The following is a 21,802-nucleotide window of genomic DNA, read 5'->3' as shown; positions in this document are numbered from 1 at the left end:
CTCTGGTTCTCTGCAAGAGAAGCAGTGTTCCTAGCCTCCAGGCCGTCACTCCAGCTCACGGTTTTCCATCTTTATAAGCTAGAACAGAACTGAAGCTCCCATCTGACCTGTGTGTGTAATGGAGCTAAATTTCAGCTTTCTGAACTGTTGAAGAGCATTACTAAAGTCATTTTCCTGGGAGTGGGAGGAAGGGAAGAACTAACTGAAATGTGGTCACCTTAGAACATTTCCCTGAACTTTTCAGAACAGGAAAGAGGCAGGGTCTTGCGATGGAGCCCTGAATTTGCTATGTAGACCTGGCTAACCTGAACTTCCTATATAGACAGGCTAGTCTCAAATTCAAACTAGCCTGCTTCTGTCTCCTGCATGCTGGGATTAATGGTGTAAACCACCAGGCTTGATTCATTTCCATGACGTTTTACATTAATTTAGCTAATTATCTTTTGCTTAGCTTTAACTATCTAAGGCATACCTTGACAGTCTTTACTAATTTACTCTTGCTGCTGCTACAGGGCTGGAGGTGAATTCAGGGTGCCAGGACCTCCCACATACTGGGCAAATGCTATAGGATATCACTGAGCTACATTTCCAGCCCTGTCAATTAATGTTGAACTCCACTTTATGATTCTCAAGTAAGGAGACCATAATAAGAATGTATCAAAATTCCAGAGAGGCACAAAAGTATATGTAATATTAAGTCTTGGTAATTACAGAAAAATGAACGGAAAATCCTAATTGCTTCCATAATACGACTAAAAATGAACCCTGACCTGGTGAATAATGCAGAGGCACGGCTTCGACTTCTGAGCCCTAGAAATGCTCACTCGTGAGAAAAGCAAACTCCCTTTGAAGGTGAACAGCAACGTTTTCAAGAGCGTGAGATGTTTATGTTTGCTTAAAAGGAATAAGGAGGCTGGGTAGAAACACGGCTTTGGTCCATACATACCCATTATTTCAAATCTGAAGCTCACAAATATACCTGTGATTTTTTAAAAAAAAAGCAGTGTGATGGAAAAGAGTTTTGACTTGGGAATAAGGCAGTCACTGCTCAATGCCTTAGTTCTGGTTCCCTATCAGTTAATAAAGATACTGTGTGGCCATGGCCATTCAGCGCAGTCTGGGGCATCGTTCCCCATCGCTGCAGGCTCTGACAGGCCGTTTCTTCTGTGTGGTAGGTCTGCACGATTCTCAGGTGCACTGGAGTTGCCCATTCTGACTCTCTGCCAAACAAAACACCCAGAGTTCCTGCGTGGGTGGTACCAGGCTAGGCAGGTGCCTGGAGCTTTGGCAAGCTGACTTTTGCAGTTATGTTTGGGGCTTAGTTTGTTTTTGTTGAGATTTGTTTAATTTGAATATGAGGTCAGGGTTTTTTGTTGGTTTTGTTTGTTTGTTTTATTTTGGGTTTTTTTTTTTTTTTGGTTGAGCTATCATGACTCAAAGTGGAATTCTCTTCCAAAAATGACTTCACAGAGCTTCTGATATTTAAGCAGAAAACACTTAATTTGAGGATTAACACAAAATTTGAGGATTTTGATAAAAAGACAAGTAAATATGTAAAAGAAAGTACTGAAAAGGGAAAAGGGCAGAGTGTTTTACTTGCAGGAATAAAAAAAAAAAAACTATGTAAGTACAAAACATTGCCCTAGTTAAAATGATACTCTAAAATCCAACTTAGCAGATGTGAGCAGTGGTGTCAGGCTGCCCAACCCACACCTATGCCAGCTGCAGTCTCCTTATCTATAGATTAACACGGGACAAGTCTATCCCAAGAAAATAAGCCAGATGTGGTGACGTGTGTGACACATGTACAGCTCAGCTATGACAGGAACTGAAGCAGAAGGATCATTTGGTCAGGAGTTTGACACCAGCCTGGGCAACAGCACAGGATCCTATCACAAAATAAATGAAAATTTACAATAAGGTAACACAGGAAAGCCTTAGCTTTATGGTAAAGAACTATACAAATTATTACTTAAATGACGTTGTGCCATCTTTAAAATCTCGAAGCACGGTAGTACATGCCTGTAATCTACCACTCCAGAGGCAGAGGCAGAAGAACACAACAAGGCCTTGTTTCAAAAAGAAATTTAAAAATTAATTTAATGCCTTTACAGATTGCTAGTTAACTTAGAATAAGCTGAAACTGGCTTCCTGAAATCTGTCTTCTACTTTAAGCTTAATTCACAATTCACTTGAATTTAGTCTCAAATCTCTAAAATGCAGCAGCCCAAGTCATCCCAAGTGCTTAAAAATGTAACCACAATTGCACAAGGTTTCAGGTTGTGCATAAAGAAAAAAAGAACCAATCATTTCACTGGCCTCCTCCAAGGCTCACAACCACAGTAAGGAGAGCAGTCTAAAGGACAGAAACAAAGGACGCATCTGGATCTGTACAAGACTTCCAGCTAGGCTGGAAGATGAAGAACAAGAAAAGAGGGGTGAGTCAGGCATGGAGGCAGAAACAGGTGGGTCTCTGTGCAATGAGACAAGCCAGCTCTACACGGTAAGTTCTAAGCCAGCCAGGGCCACATAGGGAGATCCTTCTTCAAAAATAACAAGAAAGAAAGGGAGGGAGGCAGGTGGGCTGGCAAGGGTAAGAGGGTCAGGAGAGGGTCATAACTTGCAGACCTCAGGAATCGGGAGTCTGGTATTTTCCTGCAAGAAAAGGGTGCCACTGATGGCATTTAAGCAGGAAAACTTATACAATTCACAATGCGATTCTGGCAAGAGGTCCAAAGTGATAAAGGCATAGGGGTGAAGGAGAAGGGGAATGATTTAGAAAGTAGAAAGGATGTAAAGACAAATGGAAGGGGCAAATGAATCCTGGGTGTGTCAGGTAGATTTTTGCGTCACCATGACCAAACCCCTGAGAAAAAGGAAAACTTAGTTTGGCTCCTGGTTATAGAAATATTAACCCATGGTGGAGAGTCTGGATGAACAGAGCAGTTCACACGACAGAGGCCAGGAAACAGAGAAAGGAGGATAGAGGAAGGATGAGGGCAAGCGATCACCCTCAAGGGTATATCTCTAGTGAGCCAACACCTTCTACCACCTCCCAATTATGCCATAATATTGTCTATCCGGGATTAATCATCAATTATGCCAGGGTCCTCATAATCTTAGGAAATCATCACACCAAAAGTACTCTACACTATGAGAATTCAGAAAAGACATGTCTGTCTTCAAGGGTTCTGATATTTCAGATGTGATGTGGGAAGGCTTCCTGGGCTGGCTAAAAGACAAATTCACACCGGGTAGGTGGCGCACACCTTTAATCCCAGCACTCAGGAGGCAAAGGCAGGCAGATCTCTGTGAGTTCAAGACCAGTCTGGTCTACAAGAGCAAGTTCCATCCAGGACAGGCTCCAAAGCTACAGCAAAACCCTATCTCAAAAAAAGGCAAATTCACTTTCATTGAGTATGCACCTTTACCCAAATGGGACTGTCCAGAAATTACAAATATTCTTCTTAACTTTAGAAATAATGCCTCCCCACAAGAAAGTAACTGGAGCCGTGGGGCTTGTGAAACACCTAGGTAGGCAGGAAAAGCAAAGCACACGGCCATAGGCTTAGTCTCAAGGAACGGCAGCATGGGCTCAACAAGGACAAAAGGAAAGATACAGCAAATCCTACCCAGAGCTCAGAGCCGGAGCTGTCAGTGCAGTCTTTGCCTAGCAGTGTCCAGCCCTGGGTTTCCTCTCCAGCACTGGAGAGAACACAGAAGCCTAGAACACAGTCATTCCAAAGGATGTCTCAAAAAATCCCCACAAATAGCCGGATATGCTCTCAGTTTTGGTTGATTCGGCAGTGTAAATGGAAGGAAAGGAAATGGAATAACCATGATCATACCATATGTGTGTGTGTGTGTGTAATATGTATATCTATATGTGTGTATATATATATGTGTGTGTATATATATATGTGTGTGTGTGAATATATATATATATATATATATATATATATATTCCCCCTCCCCCGTAAGGTAGGGTCTCAGGTCTCACTACATAGGCCTGGCTGACCTTAATCCTGCCTTCTGCCTCTACCTCCCAAGCACCAGGATTACAGGTGGACACTCCGAGGCCCAGTCCCATACTCATCTCTTCTGTTTCCAGTTCCATGAATCACGTTTGTGCGCTGCTGACTTATGAGCTAGTAGTTCAGGTGAGCTATTCCACAAGTAAAGCTCCTTCGAAATGAAAGAAGGAATCATGCGCTGCTATTAAAGTAAAAGATGCATAGGAACACGACCTGGGTGCTTCTTTACCGTAATCAGCTCGTCAAAGCGGCCATTACTTACTTTGCTAAGGCAGGTCGGTTATGTAGGCAGCTTCCCGCAATCAGACCTCTAGAGGCTAAAGGCGAGTCACAGCAGCAGGGATTAACGCTGACTTCCTCAAAGGCTTTGACAGTCTAAATCCCTGGTAATTTAGGTGAAACACAAAACCACATTGTGGTTCTGGGGCCTAAGAAACTAGCCCAAGGTGAGCTCAAAGGCAGTTCCTCCCAGGTCCACTCTGACTTTCCGGTGTCTCCTCACCTTCCCCTGAGGCTAACTATTACAGTTTGAATTCTCTCCCTCCCATCCCCAAGTGGATAATAACAATTAAAGCCCTGTTCCTCAAAGCCAGCCACAAAAGCTAAAAAATAATCCTCTAACAACCCCACACTACATACTACACAGGTTCTGTGTAAGAGCTCTCTGTAGAGAAATTCTTGGACCTCTCGTGTTTGGTCCCTAACACTACAACTGAAGACTGGAGAACCATCTGGCCAGCCAAGCCTTGTTGGTTTCCCTGTCAGTCTGCAACCCTTAGATTGACCAGACCCTTCTAGTTCACTGGTATTTGTACACAGTTGACCAAGCTTCATCAAACCTAAGAATTAAAATGGGACAGTTAACTTTGGAAGGCAATCTGAAGGCTTCTACATCATGTGAAACTATAACCAAATAAATGTGCTTTTCTCTGGGTAATCGGTGAACTGCTAGTCAGAAAGGCAAAGTATAGACTCTACAGTAGATAGCAGTGTAAGGGCAAATGTGAAAACTTGGGGTTTGGCACTAACCAGCTTGAAGTTTCAGAGGCTGATGAGGGTGATAGGGTGATACAACATTTTTTCACGTCTGGATGCTCCCCAGTTCCTACTCAGTGGGATAACTGTCCAGAGAATATACCTTTACCATAAGGGAAGGTGGTGTAACATTAAATGTTGTAGATAAAGCCTCTCTTTCCACATCTCTTCGACAGCTCTTTTTAAATAACTTAATGTTGACTTGTATTTTAAAAACCCTAGAGAGAAGGACATTGTGTGGTGTTTCCCAATCTTAAACACAGACCTCCACTTTCAAGAAAGACCATTACAGAGCACGTTTGGGAGGCTGGGGAAATGGCTTCTGGGTAAAAGCACTTGCTGCTCAAGCCTGATAACCTGAGCTCAGATCACGGGAACCCATGCAAAAGTGGATGGTGAGAACCAACACCCAAGGTTGTCCTCCAGCCTCCACAAACACACCTTGGCATGAATGCACACACACACACACATGTACACACACACACGCACACATACATCCTCCAACCTCAACAGACACACCGTAGCTTGAATGCACACTCACAAACACATATGTGCACACACACATCCTCCAACCTCCACAGACACACCATGGCATGAACGCACACACAAACATGTACATGCATTCACAAAAATTCTTTTTTTAAAAAAAATAACATATTGGGGGAATTATTAAAAGCCAAGCCTTTGGTTCAAAAACAGCAATTTCTTCAAAAGGTTAACATTAATCCTAACTAAAAACAAATTCTAAAGACATACTTGTTTTTAATAGATAGTTTTAAAAAGCAACCAGACACACCATTAAAAAATTTTCTTTCCCCAGGAAGAAAGCAGCAGATAAGATTAATACCCTGCTTGATCCCAAAGAGTGTCCATGGCACTCATGAGAAGACAGAGTGCTAGACTTAGCAGTTCCATGGTTTTCCAGGGTCCAGCAGCTCAAACAACGGTGCAGATTCTAACGGAAAACAATGCTCCAGTTAATTGTGGTACCCACTTTCTTTTCCAGAGTGTCTGATCCCACCCATGGGACAGTGATGGGTAAACCCGTCATGGAAAAGACAACTTCGGGATCTGTTAGTTCTATCGGCATCACTTCCGACACGTCAGGATGTGTGTGATGTCTTGCATCAGTACCTGGGCAGGATCTGGCCTGCTGTATGCTGTACTGATTTTACTGCCCAACTTGGAGTTCCGCTAGCATCCCCATACCAGAGCCTCAGTTTCAGAGACTCTAATCACCGTCCTTCCCAGTTCCCACTGTGTCCTTTCAAATGTATGGGGTTTCAGACTTCCAGAACAGGGTGGAGGATCTTTACAGTGCTATGCCTCAGGTGAGAATTCTGGTGTGCTCATTTGTATCTCAACAGATCCTAAACTCTGAGAATAGCGGCCATTGTTTCTTCTTGGGTCACTGGCTCAAAAACAGCAAACCTTTTACAACAATAAAAAAAGGGGGGGGGCATGGAGGAGAGCATGCTGGTACACACCTTTAATCCCAGCAACAGGAGACACAGGTGTACCTCAGAGAGTTCAAGGCCAATCTGGTCTACACAGTGATTTTAGGCCAGCCAAGACTACATAATGAGATCTAGTCTCAAAAGAGAGAGAGTGGAGGACATGCCCTTTCCTGTGACGTTTAGCTAGATCATACATTATTTAAGAATTAAGAGCCAGGCATGGGGACGCACACCTTTAATCCCAGCACTCGGTAGGCAGAGGCAAGGGGATCTCTGTGAATTGAGTTTGCAGCAAAGCTAGTCCACATAGCAAGCTCCAGGACAGCCACAGCCAGCCAGGGCTACACACACACACACACACACACACACACACACACACACACACACACAAACTATCTCAAAGAATTAAAAGAGGAGGGGAATTCTGGAGGCAGAGGTAGAGGCCACCCAGAGTTACACAGTGAGATCTTTCTCAAAAAAAGCAAGATACTCTTAAGGAGAGTATCTTAAGGAAGATACTCTTAATTTCCTCTTGGCACTGCCAGGAAGAGCTTCCCTGCTATGTATGGTTCAGTCTAACCAGAATTTTGCATGAATGCCATTTTAAAAGTAGGTTTTACTATGGAACTCTCTACAATTCAAAAATCATTTGGCAAGACATAAACAATGGCCATTGTTTACTAGTTGAAAAGAAACAAGAATCTTTTTTTTTTTTAAGAAGGGTCTCTTGTAGACCATGGAGGCCTCAAACTTGCTTCGAAGCCAAAGGTCATATGATCCTCCTGCCTGTCCTTCAGAGTGTTGGGACTGCAGGCAGGCATATGCCACCAGGCCTGACTTTATACAAATACACTATACAGGTATCACTCCACCAGCTGAGATAAATTCCTAGTCTTTCAGATGTTTAACCCAGAATCACTGTGTGAATATGAAAATATTAAATTTTCAGAATGTTATCTAGCCAGTGCAGTGTGATCAGCAGTTAAAACCTAGGTCCTGGAGTCAGACAAACCTGAGGCTGAAATCTTGCTCCCAGGTAAAATTCTTATGAGCCCAATTATCCATGTCTGAAAAGGAAGCCCAACTCATGGAGTTGTCAAAAGATAAAAGAAATAGGCTACATGAAGTCCTTAGACACAGATGTGTCAAAACTATGCAAACTAATTTTTGTTTACTATTGTATCTTCCTATCTATCCTGTTGTAGTGTACAAGGGTTGCTTACCTCCCTTCAGTTAAACTAAGAACACTTTTAACATACTGTAACTAACTCTTTGACCTGCCCAACACAGCAACTTCTATAGCCCCTTAAGGAAGAGAAATTCCCCATTAAATATGATACATCATTATTCACATGGAAGAGTGTACAATAAGAGTGCATCAGCTTTTAAAAGTATTTTTGTAAGTTTGGAAAGCAATCTAAATGTCTATTAAGGGGAGAGTGCATCAAGTACAATATATTCATGGAATGAAAATCATATTAAATTTAGAGAAGCAGACAGCCCTTGAGTAGCAGGCCCAGAGCCCTGGAACCCACCTAGCACTGAAGAAAGAAAAAAGTTATTTTAAAATCTCCCACACCACCTTTCCTTACAACTTGCAATTACCATCCTGTTTATTTTCTGTATGTGCACACCAAAAATCTAAGCAATATGCACAAAAGCAGAAACAAAAGGTGAAAAAGAAAAGACTGTTGTGTGAGGCTGTGATAGTACATCTCTGTAATCCCATCTCTTGGGAAGCAGAGGCAAGTGGATCTCTGTGAGTTTGAGGACAGCCTGGCCTGTCTTACGTATTAAGTTCTAGGCCAGCCAGGACTACATAGTGAGATACTGCTGTTGTTTTAAAAGACTATTGCCCAGCGTGGTTCAGAATGTTCTTGTAATCCCACCTGAGGCAAGGCCAGGCTGGGCAGAGAGAAACACAGAAATTATTGATTTTATGAAGTGTCCCAAAAGACAGTGGTAGCCTGATTTAGCAATGAGAATCGCTCAGTCTTGAAGTCAGGTGATGGGGCCTATCTTTATTCTGCTCCACACCAAGACACTCCATTTCACCGACTTTCAGACAGCACCTGCCTTGCAGCATGAGATAAAATAGTGAAAAAATCTTATGCATCAGATACTAAACTTGGGTATTGCATAATCAGTCAAGAAGTCGAGCAAAAGCTCTTGACGAAAATGCGGAGTCTGCACCTTTTGCATTTTATTTTCACAAGGTAAAAAAAAATGTCAACACATCAGGAGACGCTACCCCTTCTCCTCTCACGTGGCTCTCTCCTATGCTTTCTATATTTAGAACTCAGACTGCCACTTTTGATGAGCTGCCTTTTGGGGCTCCCTGTGTGACCTTGGGATCCACTTTTCCATCTTGCCAATCTCCCGCTCCTGGTCGCGCCGCACCCACCCGCTCGCTCACTCACACACACTCACACACACACACACACACACACACACACACACACACTCACTCACATCCTTCTGCAGCACGACAAGCGGATAATGTAGCCACAGTGGCGGTCACAAAAACAGACTGTAAAAACGGCAGTGCAATGCAATATTGTTGGTGCTGGAACGTTCCGTTTGCTTTCCAACACTTAGAGGAAAGTACTGTGGATTCTTGGCGCCCAGTCTGCCGAAAGAAGCCTAGGGCTGGTACAACTCTACAACTTGCTTCCAAATGCACGGTCCTTGCGGATTCCATACAAAGACTGGCACACGGAAGCCCCAAGCTGCAGGCTGCAAGCTGCAAGTGAGACGGGTCAGACTCACCGCTCTCTCCTTCCCAGCACCAGAGGACGCACCAAGCTCCCGCGGAATGTGTTGCCACCCCCCCCCCGCCGCCGTGCCCCCTCCGCCCGCCGCAACGCCCCACCTGTCTTGAAGGCCATGTTGTCACTGTCCTTGGCCCCGAAGGTGTCCTGCATGGACACAAAGAGCACCCCATAGGCGTTCTGGATGCCGAACACCGACCCGTTGCACCACATGGCCGCCAGCATCACCAGCCAGCCCCAGCCTCCCTCGGGGGGGACAGGGGGCTCGTCGCCCGTTGACCTCGTCAGCTCCACCTCCACCTTCTCTGAGGACACGTCGGGGCCGTCCGAGGGTCCCGAGCCGGGCAGCGGAGCGTCCTCCGAGGGCGCGGGCCCCGGTGGCTGTGCCTCGCTCGTCCCCTGTGTGGCGGCGGCCACGGGCTCCTCCTGGGACGGTACCATGGCCGGAGGCGGCCCCGTCGGGCGGGCGCCGGGAGAGCTCGAGGGCACAAGGTCCGGGGTGGCTCGCGGAGGCTGCGAGAGCCTGGCGGGCGAACGAGGGAGGCCGAGGTGAGGGCGCTGGAGCCGCAGGCGGGCGAGCGGGGGCAGGTACACGGCGGCCGGAGGACTTGCCACACCGCGGCCCCACACACCTGACAGAGTGCAACCCCCGCGCCCGCTTCTTAAAAGCGCCCCTCCCGCGCCAGCTAGGGGCGTGGCCAGTGGAGGGCCCTACCCCCTGAGCCCACAGATGATTGGGCCTCGGAGAGCAGGGGCTCCGCCCCGTGGCCCCGCCAAGTTCGGTGACTGCGCGCACGCGCGCGCACTGAGCGCGCTTGTGGCGGCCAGATTAGCTACCCTGTGTCTATCACCGCCTTTTGGTATTAACCTTACAAATTCTGGGCAACTTCTCCGAGAGTCATCGATCAGCCGCCCTGGGCCTTTAAAGCCTCTAGAACAGAGTCACAATTGACACTCATTAGGTTGTTTGTTGTCCTTTTTGTGCTAATTATAATACAGATTCCTTACACTGCACACCTACTTAAAAGGCAATTCGAGAATCAGAGCCTTGTTTAATTAAGTTCCTCTCTCTTCCCTGAAAACGCAGTTTGTTTTGAACACTTGGCACACTGAAGATGCTCACTTTGGAAGACAGACTGTGAGTCCAAATTTCTCAGCTAATAAACATTTTTGACAGGCAGCTAGAAAGCAATACTTCTCAACTACACAAGCTGTCTCACAAAAAAAAGAAGCAGAACTGGCACTTAACTCCTCTGACCCCCTGAAACACCGCATGCCAATACAGCTTCTTAATCGCTCTGATGTTTATATTCCTCACTCCAAACAAAATCAAAATATGCTAGTTTCTTAGGTGCCTATCTGTGTGGTGAGATGTACTGTGACAATCACATGTGTGCTTATCTCAGTCCTAAACTAGTAAGTAAGCACAGTCCGGAAATACAAAGTGGGGTGCAGGGGGTGAGGTGGGGAGAAGGTAAGGGGAGCGGGAGGACAGAAGGGAGAAGGAACTGGGATTGGTATGTAAAATAAGATTGTTTTAAAAATAAAAATATATACAGATATAAAAAATACAGGGCATCACATATGGAATAAGGTCATTAACTATTTTCAAAACACTAAAGAATGTCTGCTCCGGGTTAGCCACGTGATTTTAGTGGACAGGTGTTGGTCAGGAATCTGGGGCTAGAGCCCACACGTGGAGTGCTTTAGAAACTGAGTTAAAAGGTGCACTGGCTCTGCTGTGGAATATCCCTTTAAAACCCATCTTTGGTGTCTCTGTCACTGTTCCATTGCTCTGAGGAGACACCATGACCAAGGCAACTCTTACAAAAGCATTTAACTGGGGGCTTGTATACAATTTCAGAGGCTTAGTTCACTATCATCCTGACAGGGAGCATAGGGTGTGGCTCTGGAACAGCAGCTGAGAGCTGTAGCCTGTTCAGCAGGTCCTGAAAGAAAGACAGGGCCTGGCCTTGGCTTTTGAAACCTCACCGCTCACCCAGTGGCACACTTCCTCCAACAAGGCCACACCTCCTAACCCTTCTAATCCTCTCAAACAGCATCCTCCCTAGACCAAGGATTCAATGAGCTTGCAAGTGCCTTTCTTATTCAAATCACCACATGTAGTAAGGGTTCATCCTCACGCTAAGAATTAGTGATGCTGTTGGGAAGTGGTGGGAATGCTAAAAGGAAGAGCCTTGTGCCGGTTATTGGGTCAGCTTGTCACAACCAGGGTCATCTGGAAAAGGGAATTTCAATAGAGAAAATGCTTCTATCCTATTAGCCTGTGGGCAAATCTGTGGAACATTTTCTTTACAATTGATGTAGGAGGACCCTGGCCTCTGTGGATAGCGACACCCATAAACAGGGGATCCCAGATGATGGAAGAAAGCAGGCCAAGACAGCCATCAAAAGCAAGCCAGGGAGCAGTGCCCCTCCAAGGCCTCTGCTTCAGTTCCTGCCTCCAAGTTCCTGTCCTGAAGAAGAGAACCTGGAAAATGAAATTAACCCTTTCCTCCCCCAGTTGCTTTTGGTCACAGTGTCATCTAAGAGACATCTAAGAGAAAGCAAGCTAGAACAGGAGTAGTGGGAGATCTTAGGTAATTGGCCTCTGAGGATCTGGTCTCTTCCCTCCTCCAGTTCATTCAGGGCCCTAAGGAGAGTGGAGTTCCTCTGCCACACGCACTCACCATAATGCACTGCCTTGCCACAGACATAAAAGCCCTGCGACCATCCAGCCATGGATAGACGTTTATTAAAGTGTGAGCCAAGTAAACCTTTCTCCTTTTAAACTTGATTATCTTAGGTATTTGCTATTATAATAGAAAGCTGACTAGCTTTCATAGTAAAGTGAGAGCCAGGTGTGGTATTGCACACTCCGAACCCCAGCACTTGGGGGTGGAAGCAGAAAGATCAGTACTTAAAGGTCATCTAGAACTGCTTTGCAAGTGTGAGACTACCCTGGGCTATGTGAGACCCTGTATCAAAGAAAAGGTAAACTGAGGAATAGACACACCAGTTCACACCGAGAGTGTGCAGGAGGTCACAGCAGGATTCTTGAAAATAAGGAAACTGAGAGCAAAATGCACTTTTGATTGATGTAGTGGCACACACCTATAATTCCAGCACTTGAGAAACTCAGGCAGGAAGATCACAGGTTCAAGACCAACCTGGATTAATAGCCAGACCTTATCTCAAAATAAGTAAATTAGATAGATAGATAGATAGATCGATCAATGGAAGATTGATTAAACAGACTAAATGTTGTGTTTACAAAGGTAGACAGTTGATTCTAACATTGAAGTCCTAGAAGTAGGACTTTGAGACTGGTCAAGCTGCAGCCACAGTTAGGAAGCAAAGACTCCTCCATTACGCTTCTCCTCAGATAACTCTGTCCTTCTAATGCAATGTGGGACCCAGATTCAGGGAATGGTGCTGCCCCACTGCTCTGGAGAGGAGGGGAATCTTCCCACCCCAGTTAATCTAACTAAGATGATCCCTCACAGGCATGCTCAGAAGCCAACCAAATCAAGATATATATGTGGATTATAACCTAAATGCAAATAAATATCCATGATTTCTGGTACAGGCATGTGCCACCACATCTGTAGCCTAACTAACTAACTCTGTAGCCTCAAACTTGTGAAAGTCCTTTTCCTTGTCCTCCTAAGTGCTGGGATTAGAGGCATGAGCCACAAGACCCGGTTCATAGTGGGGTTTTTCATCTGTAGTTTATGTTAAATTTATTATTTATTGACAAAGTGCCTTAAGTGACTATTCATAAATTCATGCATTTCCTCTTTAAAAGTATCATTTTTAGCTAAATATTAATTCCTTTTCACTCTCCTAATTTTTCTCCAGTTAGCCTAATCCATCAAAGATGCTCGTTAAATATGTGAATTAAATTAAATATACAGAGGACTAAAGAGATGGTTCAGTGGTTAAAAGCACTTGTTGCTCTTCCAGAGGACCTGAATTTAGTTCCCAGCACCCAAGTGGTGGCTCCCAACCGTCCATTCCAGGGGATCTAACACCTTCTGATGCATGTACATGTTCTGGTGGATGCTCAGTTCCTGACATTCATATACCCAAAGAGTCTAGAATGTTCTGGTGGAAGCTCCACCTCAAACCCCATGCCCCATCTCTCTCCAAACCCTGCCTCATCTCAGAAAGCCTGTCAAATGATGATCCTTCCCCAGAGATGTTCAAGACCAATCTCACAGGGTATTTAAACTGCCCCCCAGAAAACAGACATGTGGTTTCTGGTCTCTGTTCCTTGTCTCCTCTCAGGGGAGGGGGACAGAAAATCATCCAGAAGCATTCTACCCATTAAATCTGGGCTTTTTATAATTCAGTTTGATTCGGTCTGATTTGGATTGCTACATCGGCGGAGAGGCTTATGGGGGTGTAGAGACTTTTCAGTACAAACAGATAGGTGAAACACTCATATACAGAAAAACTACAATAAATGTCTAAAACACAGACTTAAAAATAATTAAATCAATAAATAGAATATAAAAGTACTAAAGCGCTGACGATGTGGTCATGAGAGTCCAATTGAGCTACATGTAAGTGCAGTTTCCAGCTATGTTACACAACACAGGCTGCTTTGATGCCATTTTAATGACCATTTTAGATCAAACAGTCAAATGTAACTTTGAGATACTTCAATGGCTATGGAGAGATTTCTAAAACATCCTCTTTCCGTGATGCACTCTGTAAGTCATCAAATCAAAATAACACTATAACGGTGATTATTTTGTAGGCGTGCTCCTGAACATCTGGGAAGTCATATAATGAGACATGCACAAACACACTACCTAGAAGCCTTAGAGTGGACAACTTGATTAAAAGCACACGCGTGAAGGCCGGGCATGGTGACTCACACCTTTGATCCCAGGACTTCAGAAACAGAGACAGACAGATGTCTGTAAGTTCAAAAGCCAGTCTGGTCTACATAGTGAGTTCTAGGACAGACAGACAGAGATACGTAGAGAAACCCCGTCTTAAAATAAATTGGTTGTTTAATTAATAAATTAATACATGCCTGGGGCTGGGGCTGGGGCTGGGCTTACAACTGAGTTGGAGAGCACCCAGTATATGTGAGGCCCTGTGTTCAGTCTCTAGAACCACAAAGACAAAAACAACTTGGGAAAAAAAAAAAAAAGCAAGTACAACACAAAACAAGTGCCCAGAGGGGCTGGGTATGCGGAGTATTTGCATTGCTTGTGCAAAGTCCTGGGTTCAAGCAAAACAAAATTAAAAAAAAAAATGCGTAGAGTTTTTGAACATTGGTTTGCACAAAGGATAATTGTGATATTTTGTACAAAAACTCCTTATTTCAGAAACAAGACTGAATTAGCTCTGTTTTCTCTTTCCTTGATCTCTTCCAAAGTCCCCTCGACCTGCCCATCTTCTAGTACGCCCACCTCAGTTTTTCAAAGTCCAAACTAATTCGCTAAGACCCCTCCTTCACATGCCTCTTTGCAGCGTCCCTAAATACGTTGCTGCCGATCCCAGCTTGAGAACTGCTCTAGAAGCTGAAGCTGGTTCCAGCTGAGTCCTTTTCTCACGGACCATCACGCTCTCCTAGCTAGCCCTGCTGCCAACAATCTGTGGCTCCCTGAGTCCATCCTCCATGCTGTACCTCCTCAAACTCCGTTCTCCAGTCTGAAGTCTTGCTCCTCACTTCAGGCCCTGTGTAAACACCTCCAAGCCTTCCTGAAGACCCTGTTTCTAAAATGATCCCATGCTATGGTTTAGAGGTATCTCCCAAAGCTTATACCTTACAAACATCGACCCTAGTTCAAGAGTACAAAGAGGTGGGACCTTCAGGAAGTGATTAGATCCTGATGGCTCAGCCTTAACCAGAGGGCTCCTGCCTATTGTGGGGGAGGATTCCTGATAAGATGATGACTCATGCCCCTCCCCTTCCCATCTCTCAGGCGTCAGGCGATGCAAGGATGAACAGGCACTATCTTGCCCTTCTGTCCTCTGCCATGGGATGAAAGGGCAAACGAGAAGATTTATACTACGTGCTGGCTCCTCAGTCTTGGTCTTCCTGACTTCCAGGTCTATAAATAAACTACATAACATTTATAACAGTATAAAATAATGAAGTTGCTTCCTTTCCTCTTTTTCTGAATGATGAAACTTTTTCCAATGTGAGGGTTGAACCTAGGGCCTCACATATCCAAGTCCTAAGCTATATCCCCAGCTTTTTTAAAGATCTCTTTTCTATTTTGAAGCAGGGTCTTGATAAGTGTCTTCGTCAGCGTTCTATTGCTGTGAAGAGACACCATGATCACCACAACTCTTATAAAGGAAAACATTTCACTGGGGCTGGCTTACAGTTTCAGAGGCTTAGTCCATTATCATAGCCGGGAGCACAGAGGCAGGCAGGCAGACATGGTGCTGGAGAAGCAGCTGAAAGCATCCTACATCTGGATCTGCAGGGAGCAGAAACCCCAACAACCCCTCCACCTCCCATGAGACACTTCCTCCAACAAGGCCACACCTACTCCAACTAGGTCACACCTCCTAATGCCTCTCAAGTGGTGCCACTCTTGGTGATCAAGTATTCAAATCTATGAGCCAAATGGGGGTCATTCTTGTTTCAAACCTCAGTAAATTTCCCAAACCAACTTTTACTTTCAGTTCTTTTGACTCGGACTACCAAATACTTGAGCAGTTTGATGGCGGCCTGAACCATCAAACCTGACTTAAATAATGCAGTTCTCATCTCTGAAGTTCAACTTTTAAATGGAATTTACTGCTCTGTAGACTTCACGGACCCATTCCTCTAGGCTTCCATACTTTGTTTATAGAAACTTTCTGTTAGTAGAGTGCTATTCAGTCCTCTTAACAAGAACAGGAACTTTTGGGTAGGGCAGATCATATCTCAAAAACATTAAAAGTATAAATCCTCAACAATCGCCTGATCAAATAGACTGGAATTCAAGAATAACTTGAATAACTTTTTATAATAAACTATTTATATATTTATAACTTTTTAATAAAATATTTATAACTTTTTTATAATAAAAAGGCAGGAGTTTAGGCACAACAGGTTAAAGGAACTGGGGGTGACAAATTCTCGAGACTGCTTCCTGCTTATTTGTGGGCATTATCTTCGGGGGAGCCGGAGAAAACTGAGGGCTGGTCACATCCTGGCGAGGCTGGTCCATTTGCTCCTGTCTGGTGTTTGTGGTATGGAAATGTCTGGTGTCTCTTATGCCTGTTTAAAGTATTGGCAGGACAGAAGACAAAGTTAAGTTTAGGAAAAACATTTTTAGGGCCAGGGAATTGAAGGGGGAGGTGTATCTGACCTGTTTAAGGTGGCTCCTTTGGCTCCCTGGAACTCACAAGAATTCTGAAAACAGAAACTTCTGTAAACAGAAGTTTGAGGCATATCCATTGTATAAACACTAGTATAGTTCCGTCGGAATGACTGTAACAGATACTTTTGTACAATGAAAAGTATTTTTAAGACTATGGAAGGCAACATGGGAGAGAAATTTGATAACTTGTATTTGTCCTCACACCTTTATACTTTGCAGGTCTTGTATTTATATTTTGTTGAAATTGTTTGGTGAGGTTGTCCTTTTAAACTGACAAAACCTCTCAGCTGTCAAACTGCATCAGAGATCTTTGAGAAGGATAAAATTTTACTTGAGTTATTGATTAAAAAACGACAGAGAACTTACTTGGTTGGCACCTAGAGCTACTCCTCAGGGGCCTCCATGGTCACTGAAGGTCGTATTTGCCTTTTGCTGTTTAGTGCAGAGTCTGCCAGCTCTAGAAGATCCTGTGGGCTAAGGAATCTGTAGGAAGACAAGCCTACCTTGACCTGAGCAGCTAGGCTGTCGATTCCAACTACTCTTTCCACTGTCTGGTGATCTTCGGTTTAGGTGGAAGGCAATTTTGTCCAGTGGTCAATGCTTGGCAGTTGAAGCAAATGAGGAGAGATGTTCTGTGCCCATTTGTCTTCTCTCTTCTTTGGAGGAAGTAGAGTGCGGGTGCTAGGAGCCAACCTGTCTCTTTTTGTTATGAAAAGTTTTTTAATGATTAAATATGTAAATGCCATATTCTCCAGATCTCTGAGCAGTTGAGAGCTGTTTATCAGGTGTAACTACAGTATAGAATCTGCCTGGATAGCTGAGTCTGAGCTTAACTGTACTGGCTCTTAACAGGTGAGATTTACACTCATAAAAAGACAGAAAGAAGAAAAAACGGTTTGCAAAAGAAAGTTAACAGCAGAACTGACAATAGTAGAGAACAGCTTAATATATTTTAAAGCAGGGTTGGATTAAACATAAAGTATTGTTGTAAGAGACTTAAAAATACATACCAATTTAAAACATGAAACTTACTGCTTCTGTAGTCGGAAATGAGGTGAACATTTAACAGTAAACATAGGTGCATTTAAGTTGCATGTCTGAACACACACACAGAGTAAACAGGAATTGGGCGAAGTGGACGCTCTTGGGGGGCCCTACCAAAGCCATGCCACGGCACAAAACACACATACAACTGAGTCAGCACAGGGGGAACAAACAGGGAATACCTCAGTAAAAATGGCAGAACTTGGTCACCTGACCTGGCTCTCAGTTAAGAAGGCCGTGAGGTCACCAGACCTTAGTCAAAATGGCAGTGGTCACATGCTGTATGGAAAAGCCACAATTTTTGAGCTGTGGGGATTCTAAGTTTAATAATAAGAGAGAGCTAAAGGCTTGATCCACCCTGTTGCTGAGCCGCCATGCCATAAGCCATGGTGGGAAGCAAAAGCTAGAATTGAAAACAGCCACCTCGTGGATCTGACCAATCCTGTTGGCAGCAGTAGCAGGGGCAGGGACAGGCTGAGGAAACTCCTTCCATTTGCCTGTGTGCTGACAGTAGTTAGAAAGCTCCTGTAAAAGTAAAGCCAGCAGGACACCAGCAGAGGGTAGGAGCTAAAGAGTTAAGGCCTGGGGTTTCAGGGCCTCTAAAAGGCATCCCGGGGGAGGCTGGATTGGTGGACATGGTTTGCTACCCATAGCTGAAACCATGAAAACCCACGAAAACGGCAACACCACAAGGCCTACAGGCAGGGTGTAAATCAGCGGCAAACACAACAGGGCTTGTCGGAGAGTGTCCTCTGCCTGCAGGCAGGGGACTAAAGCCTGACTGGCTCTGGTCGGGGCAACTCAGAAGCCAGAGAGGCCAGAGGCCTCTCCAAAGGGCCTTTCACAGTGGGGGGGGGGGGGAGAAAAGACAAGGAGGGGAGAGGAGGGGAGGGGAGGGGAGGGGAGGGGAGGGGAAGGGAAGGGAGGGGAGGGGAGGGGAGGGGAAGGGAAGGGAGGGGAGGGGAGGGGAGGGGAAGGGAAGGGAGGGGAGGGGAGGGGAGGAGAAGAGAAAAAAGAAAAGAAAAGAAAAGAAAAGAAAAGAAAAGAAAAGAAAAGAAAAGAAAAGAAAAGAAAAGAAAAGAAAAATCCGAGGGACCTGGGTGGACAGAGTGAGTTTCAGGACAGCCAGAGCTACACAGAAAACTCTGTTTCAAAACACAAAAGAAAAGAGAAAAAGTAACTATTGTAGCATGTTCACTAACAGCAGTAATTAATCCACTTAACTCATTTCCTAATTTCTTATGTTATTAAATATTCTTCAAGAAGACCATGTTAGGGTTGGGATGAGCTCAGCGTCAGAGAGCTTGTCTAGCATGTCAAAGGCCCTGGATTTAATTCTCAGCCCATTAAAATTTGTTTCTGTGCTACTTAGAAGCATTCTGCTATAGAGATGGATTATAATTTAATCATGTTCCTACTTGGGGGACATAAATACTATGGATCTTCATTATTACGAATACTGTTGCAACCTTCGAAATCTTTTCATTTCTGATAATAAGAAAATGTTCCAGATGTGAGACTGCTAATGAATACAAATGTATTAATATTTTGCATGAATTTTTACTTCTTTGCTTGAGCCTTTTTTTCATCACACATTTGAATATTTTAGATGATGATGCTCTAATGTCGCACTGCAGGCCTACACATGAGCTATTAAAAAAAATCTATCTCAGCAAGCACGTGGGGAGGGGAGGCTGATGTTTCTGTAAGCACTGGTGTCTGCATGCCACGGTGCCTGTGCGGAGCTAACTTTTTGGAGTTAGTTCTCACTGTCCATTTTATTCTGAAGCGGCGTCTCTCTTGTTTCTGCCACTTTGTTATGTGCTCCAAGCAGGCAGGCCTGGGACCCTCCAGGTAACCCTGGAACTGAAGACCTGTGCAATAGCTCCGGCTTTTTGAGTGGGTTCCAGGGATCGAAACTCAGGTCATCAGGCTTGGCAGCAAGTGCCTTTACCCACTGAATCGCTCAGTTGGTAAAAGTACTCCACTCCCCAAATTATCTTCTTGATGGTCATTCTCTACATTCTCTACCATAAAAAAAAAAAAAACATTGTCTTTTGATTTTTTGATACATCACCTTGCTAAGTTCTCCAGGTTATGGGATCTTCTTGCTTCTACCTCCTCAATGCTAAGGTTACAGGCACATGCCAACCCAATTGGCCTTGAGAAATTGATGTGCTTGCTTGTATGTTTGCTTGCTTGTTTGTTTATTACAGGCTTTCAGTAGCCAGGGTGACCTTGAACTCTCCACAAAACACCAAAAATGAACTTGTACATCTGATCCTCCTGTCTCCACCTCTGGAGTACTAGCATTATAGGTGTGAGGTAGCACACACCTAGTTTATTTGGTGTTGGAGACCAACCACACCTGGAGTTGTGTGCACACCAGGCACACTCTCTGGCAAGCAATCTACACTACCGTCCCAGGGGTCTTTTCATTGACTGCTAAATGGACCAGACCTTATGCTTCAACTGGCAGTCTTCTCTGATAGAGACAAAATAGTCCTGGAGACCCCGGCAGCCTGCATCAGGGTCTGCATGGATCACACACACACACACACACACACACACACACACACACACACACACACGGGACCTTCTGGTCCTTACACAGCAGTGGGATGATCTCCAAGGCTCCAGCATCTTCCCCCATTACAGTGAACTCAGAAATGCCCCTACAGAGGGTTAGGCAGGCTCACTGGCTACTCTCTGAGGCTGCTTGTAGTTATATCACATTGAACAACATCCAACAGTTTCTTGCTGGGATGGGTTTGGAAAGGGGGTGGGTCTTTGGATTTACCTCAGTTCTGCTCAGGGCTGCAGTCCAGGCTTAGAATTCTACAAGAGAAGCTGATGTCAGAGAAGAAGTTGAAATGCTACCAAGAAATCAGAGCAAAACTCCTGCAGAAGTTGAAGTTTTCAATGATATCTAAGGCCACTGTTTACGCGGGTCCCAACGTATCTTGTCAGGGTTGTCGCCAGGTGTTTTGGTCTCATGTCGTTTTCATTCTCTGTGCCGTTGTCTGTTCTGGGAAATGAGATTTTTTTTTTTTCCTACTGGAACTTCTAACTGGTTATTGCTACTAAGCAACAAACAAGAATGTTTTATGTGGTTATATGATCCCATCATGATAGCATATCATGTTCTGATACATCAGAAAAAAATTAAAATACAGTTTTGATTATTATTAAGTGATTTTTAAAAACTAGTCTGGTATTGCCAGTAAAGTCTATTTTACAAAATTAAGGTAATTAACACAAGCCTTTAAAGGCCCTTTTTAGAAATCAACTTTATTTGTTTAGATTAGACCCAAAATATCCTATAACTTAATAGATAAATTTTTAACTGTGAGCACACATTTACTCATTTTACATTTCTTTTTTGTTTGATTGGGGGTGGCACCGTACGTGTGTGTGTGTGTGTGCGTGTGTGTGTGTGTGTGTGTGTGGCCTGAAGTTAATGTCAAATGTCTTCTCCAGTTGCTCTCCACTTTAGTTACTGAGTCACGATCTCTCCCTAAACCCAGCAATTGCCGGTTCCAGTGGTTCCACGTGACTGCCATGCCTCCTGCATTTATTTGCATTCTAGGGATCCAAACTCCAATACTCACATGTGCTTCATCCACTGAAGCATCCATCCCCCAGCCCAACTCTCCATTTCTAGTTGAAACAACACCATTTCCTTTGTTCTAATCCAGGACTTCCGCCAGTGACTTATGTCTGTAAACACTTTGATTTTTATCTAACACATCTGTAAGAACAAAATGCTGTAAATGAGGCCCTTTGCAGCTGACTGTTTCCCCAGGCTGCCAGAGCTTTGTGCTGTGGTGAACAGGACAGAGACCGCCCCAGGCTGAACACTGCACAGGCTGCACTCGGTCCACCTCCACTCTGGGGAGCATGACGTGGACCAGGAGTCTGGTCTTCAGCTCTTTGTGTTCCAGAATCTAATGATTTCCCCGAACCAGGGCTATTTGGCCTCAGGAGAGTAATTCAGTCAAAGCAAATTCACATGAAACTAATTGAGAACTTGCATTACAGCCTTTGAGTATAATTTCATATACTGTCAAGCCAACTTGAATATTCTGATTGCTTATGCAGGGCCTTCCTTTCCCAGAGGG

General features: G+C 44.5%; 2 protein-coding genes across 4 annotated transcripts in view; one reads left to right on the top strand and one right to left on the bottom strand.

Annotated features, from left to right (window-relative positions):
* The window catches only part of Slc16a10 (solute carrier family 16 member 10), a 91,340-nt gene extending 81,419 nt beyond the window's left edge, over positions 1-9,921 (bottom strand). Inside the window, exon 1 of the mRNA XM_048425547.3 lies at positions 9,399-9,921. Coding sequence (XP_048281504.3) covers positions 9,399-9,738 — 340 coding nt within the window. The 5' untranslated portion in view covers positions 9,739-9,921. The remainder of the gene's footprint in view (positions 1-9,398) is intronic.
* Positions 1-21,802, top strand: part of LOC125394637 (uncharacterized) — a 53,188-nt gene that overhangs the window by 5,896 nt on the left and 25,490 nt on the right. The gene's annotated exons all lie outside the window — the stretch shown is intronic.

This window comes from Myodes glareolus, chromosome 1, assembly GCF_982192425.1.
Source record: "Myodes glareolus chromosome 1, mMyoGla1.1, whole genome shotgun sequence".
In the NCBI taxonomy this organism is placed as follows: domain Eukaryota; kingdom Metazoa; phylum Chordata; class Mammalia; order Rodentia; family Cricetidae; genus Myodes; species Myodes glareolus.
Note: the sequence above shows the minus strand (reverse complement) of the source record. Positions and strands in the feature narration are given on the sequence as shown.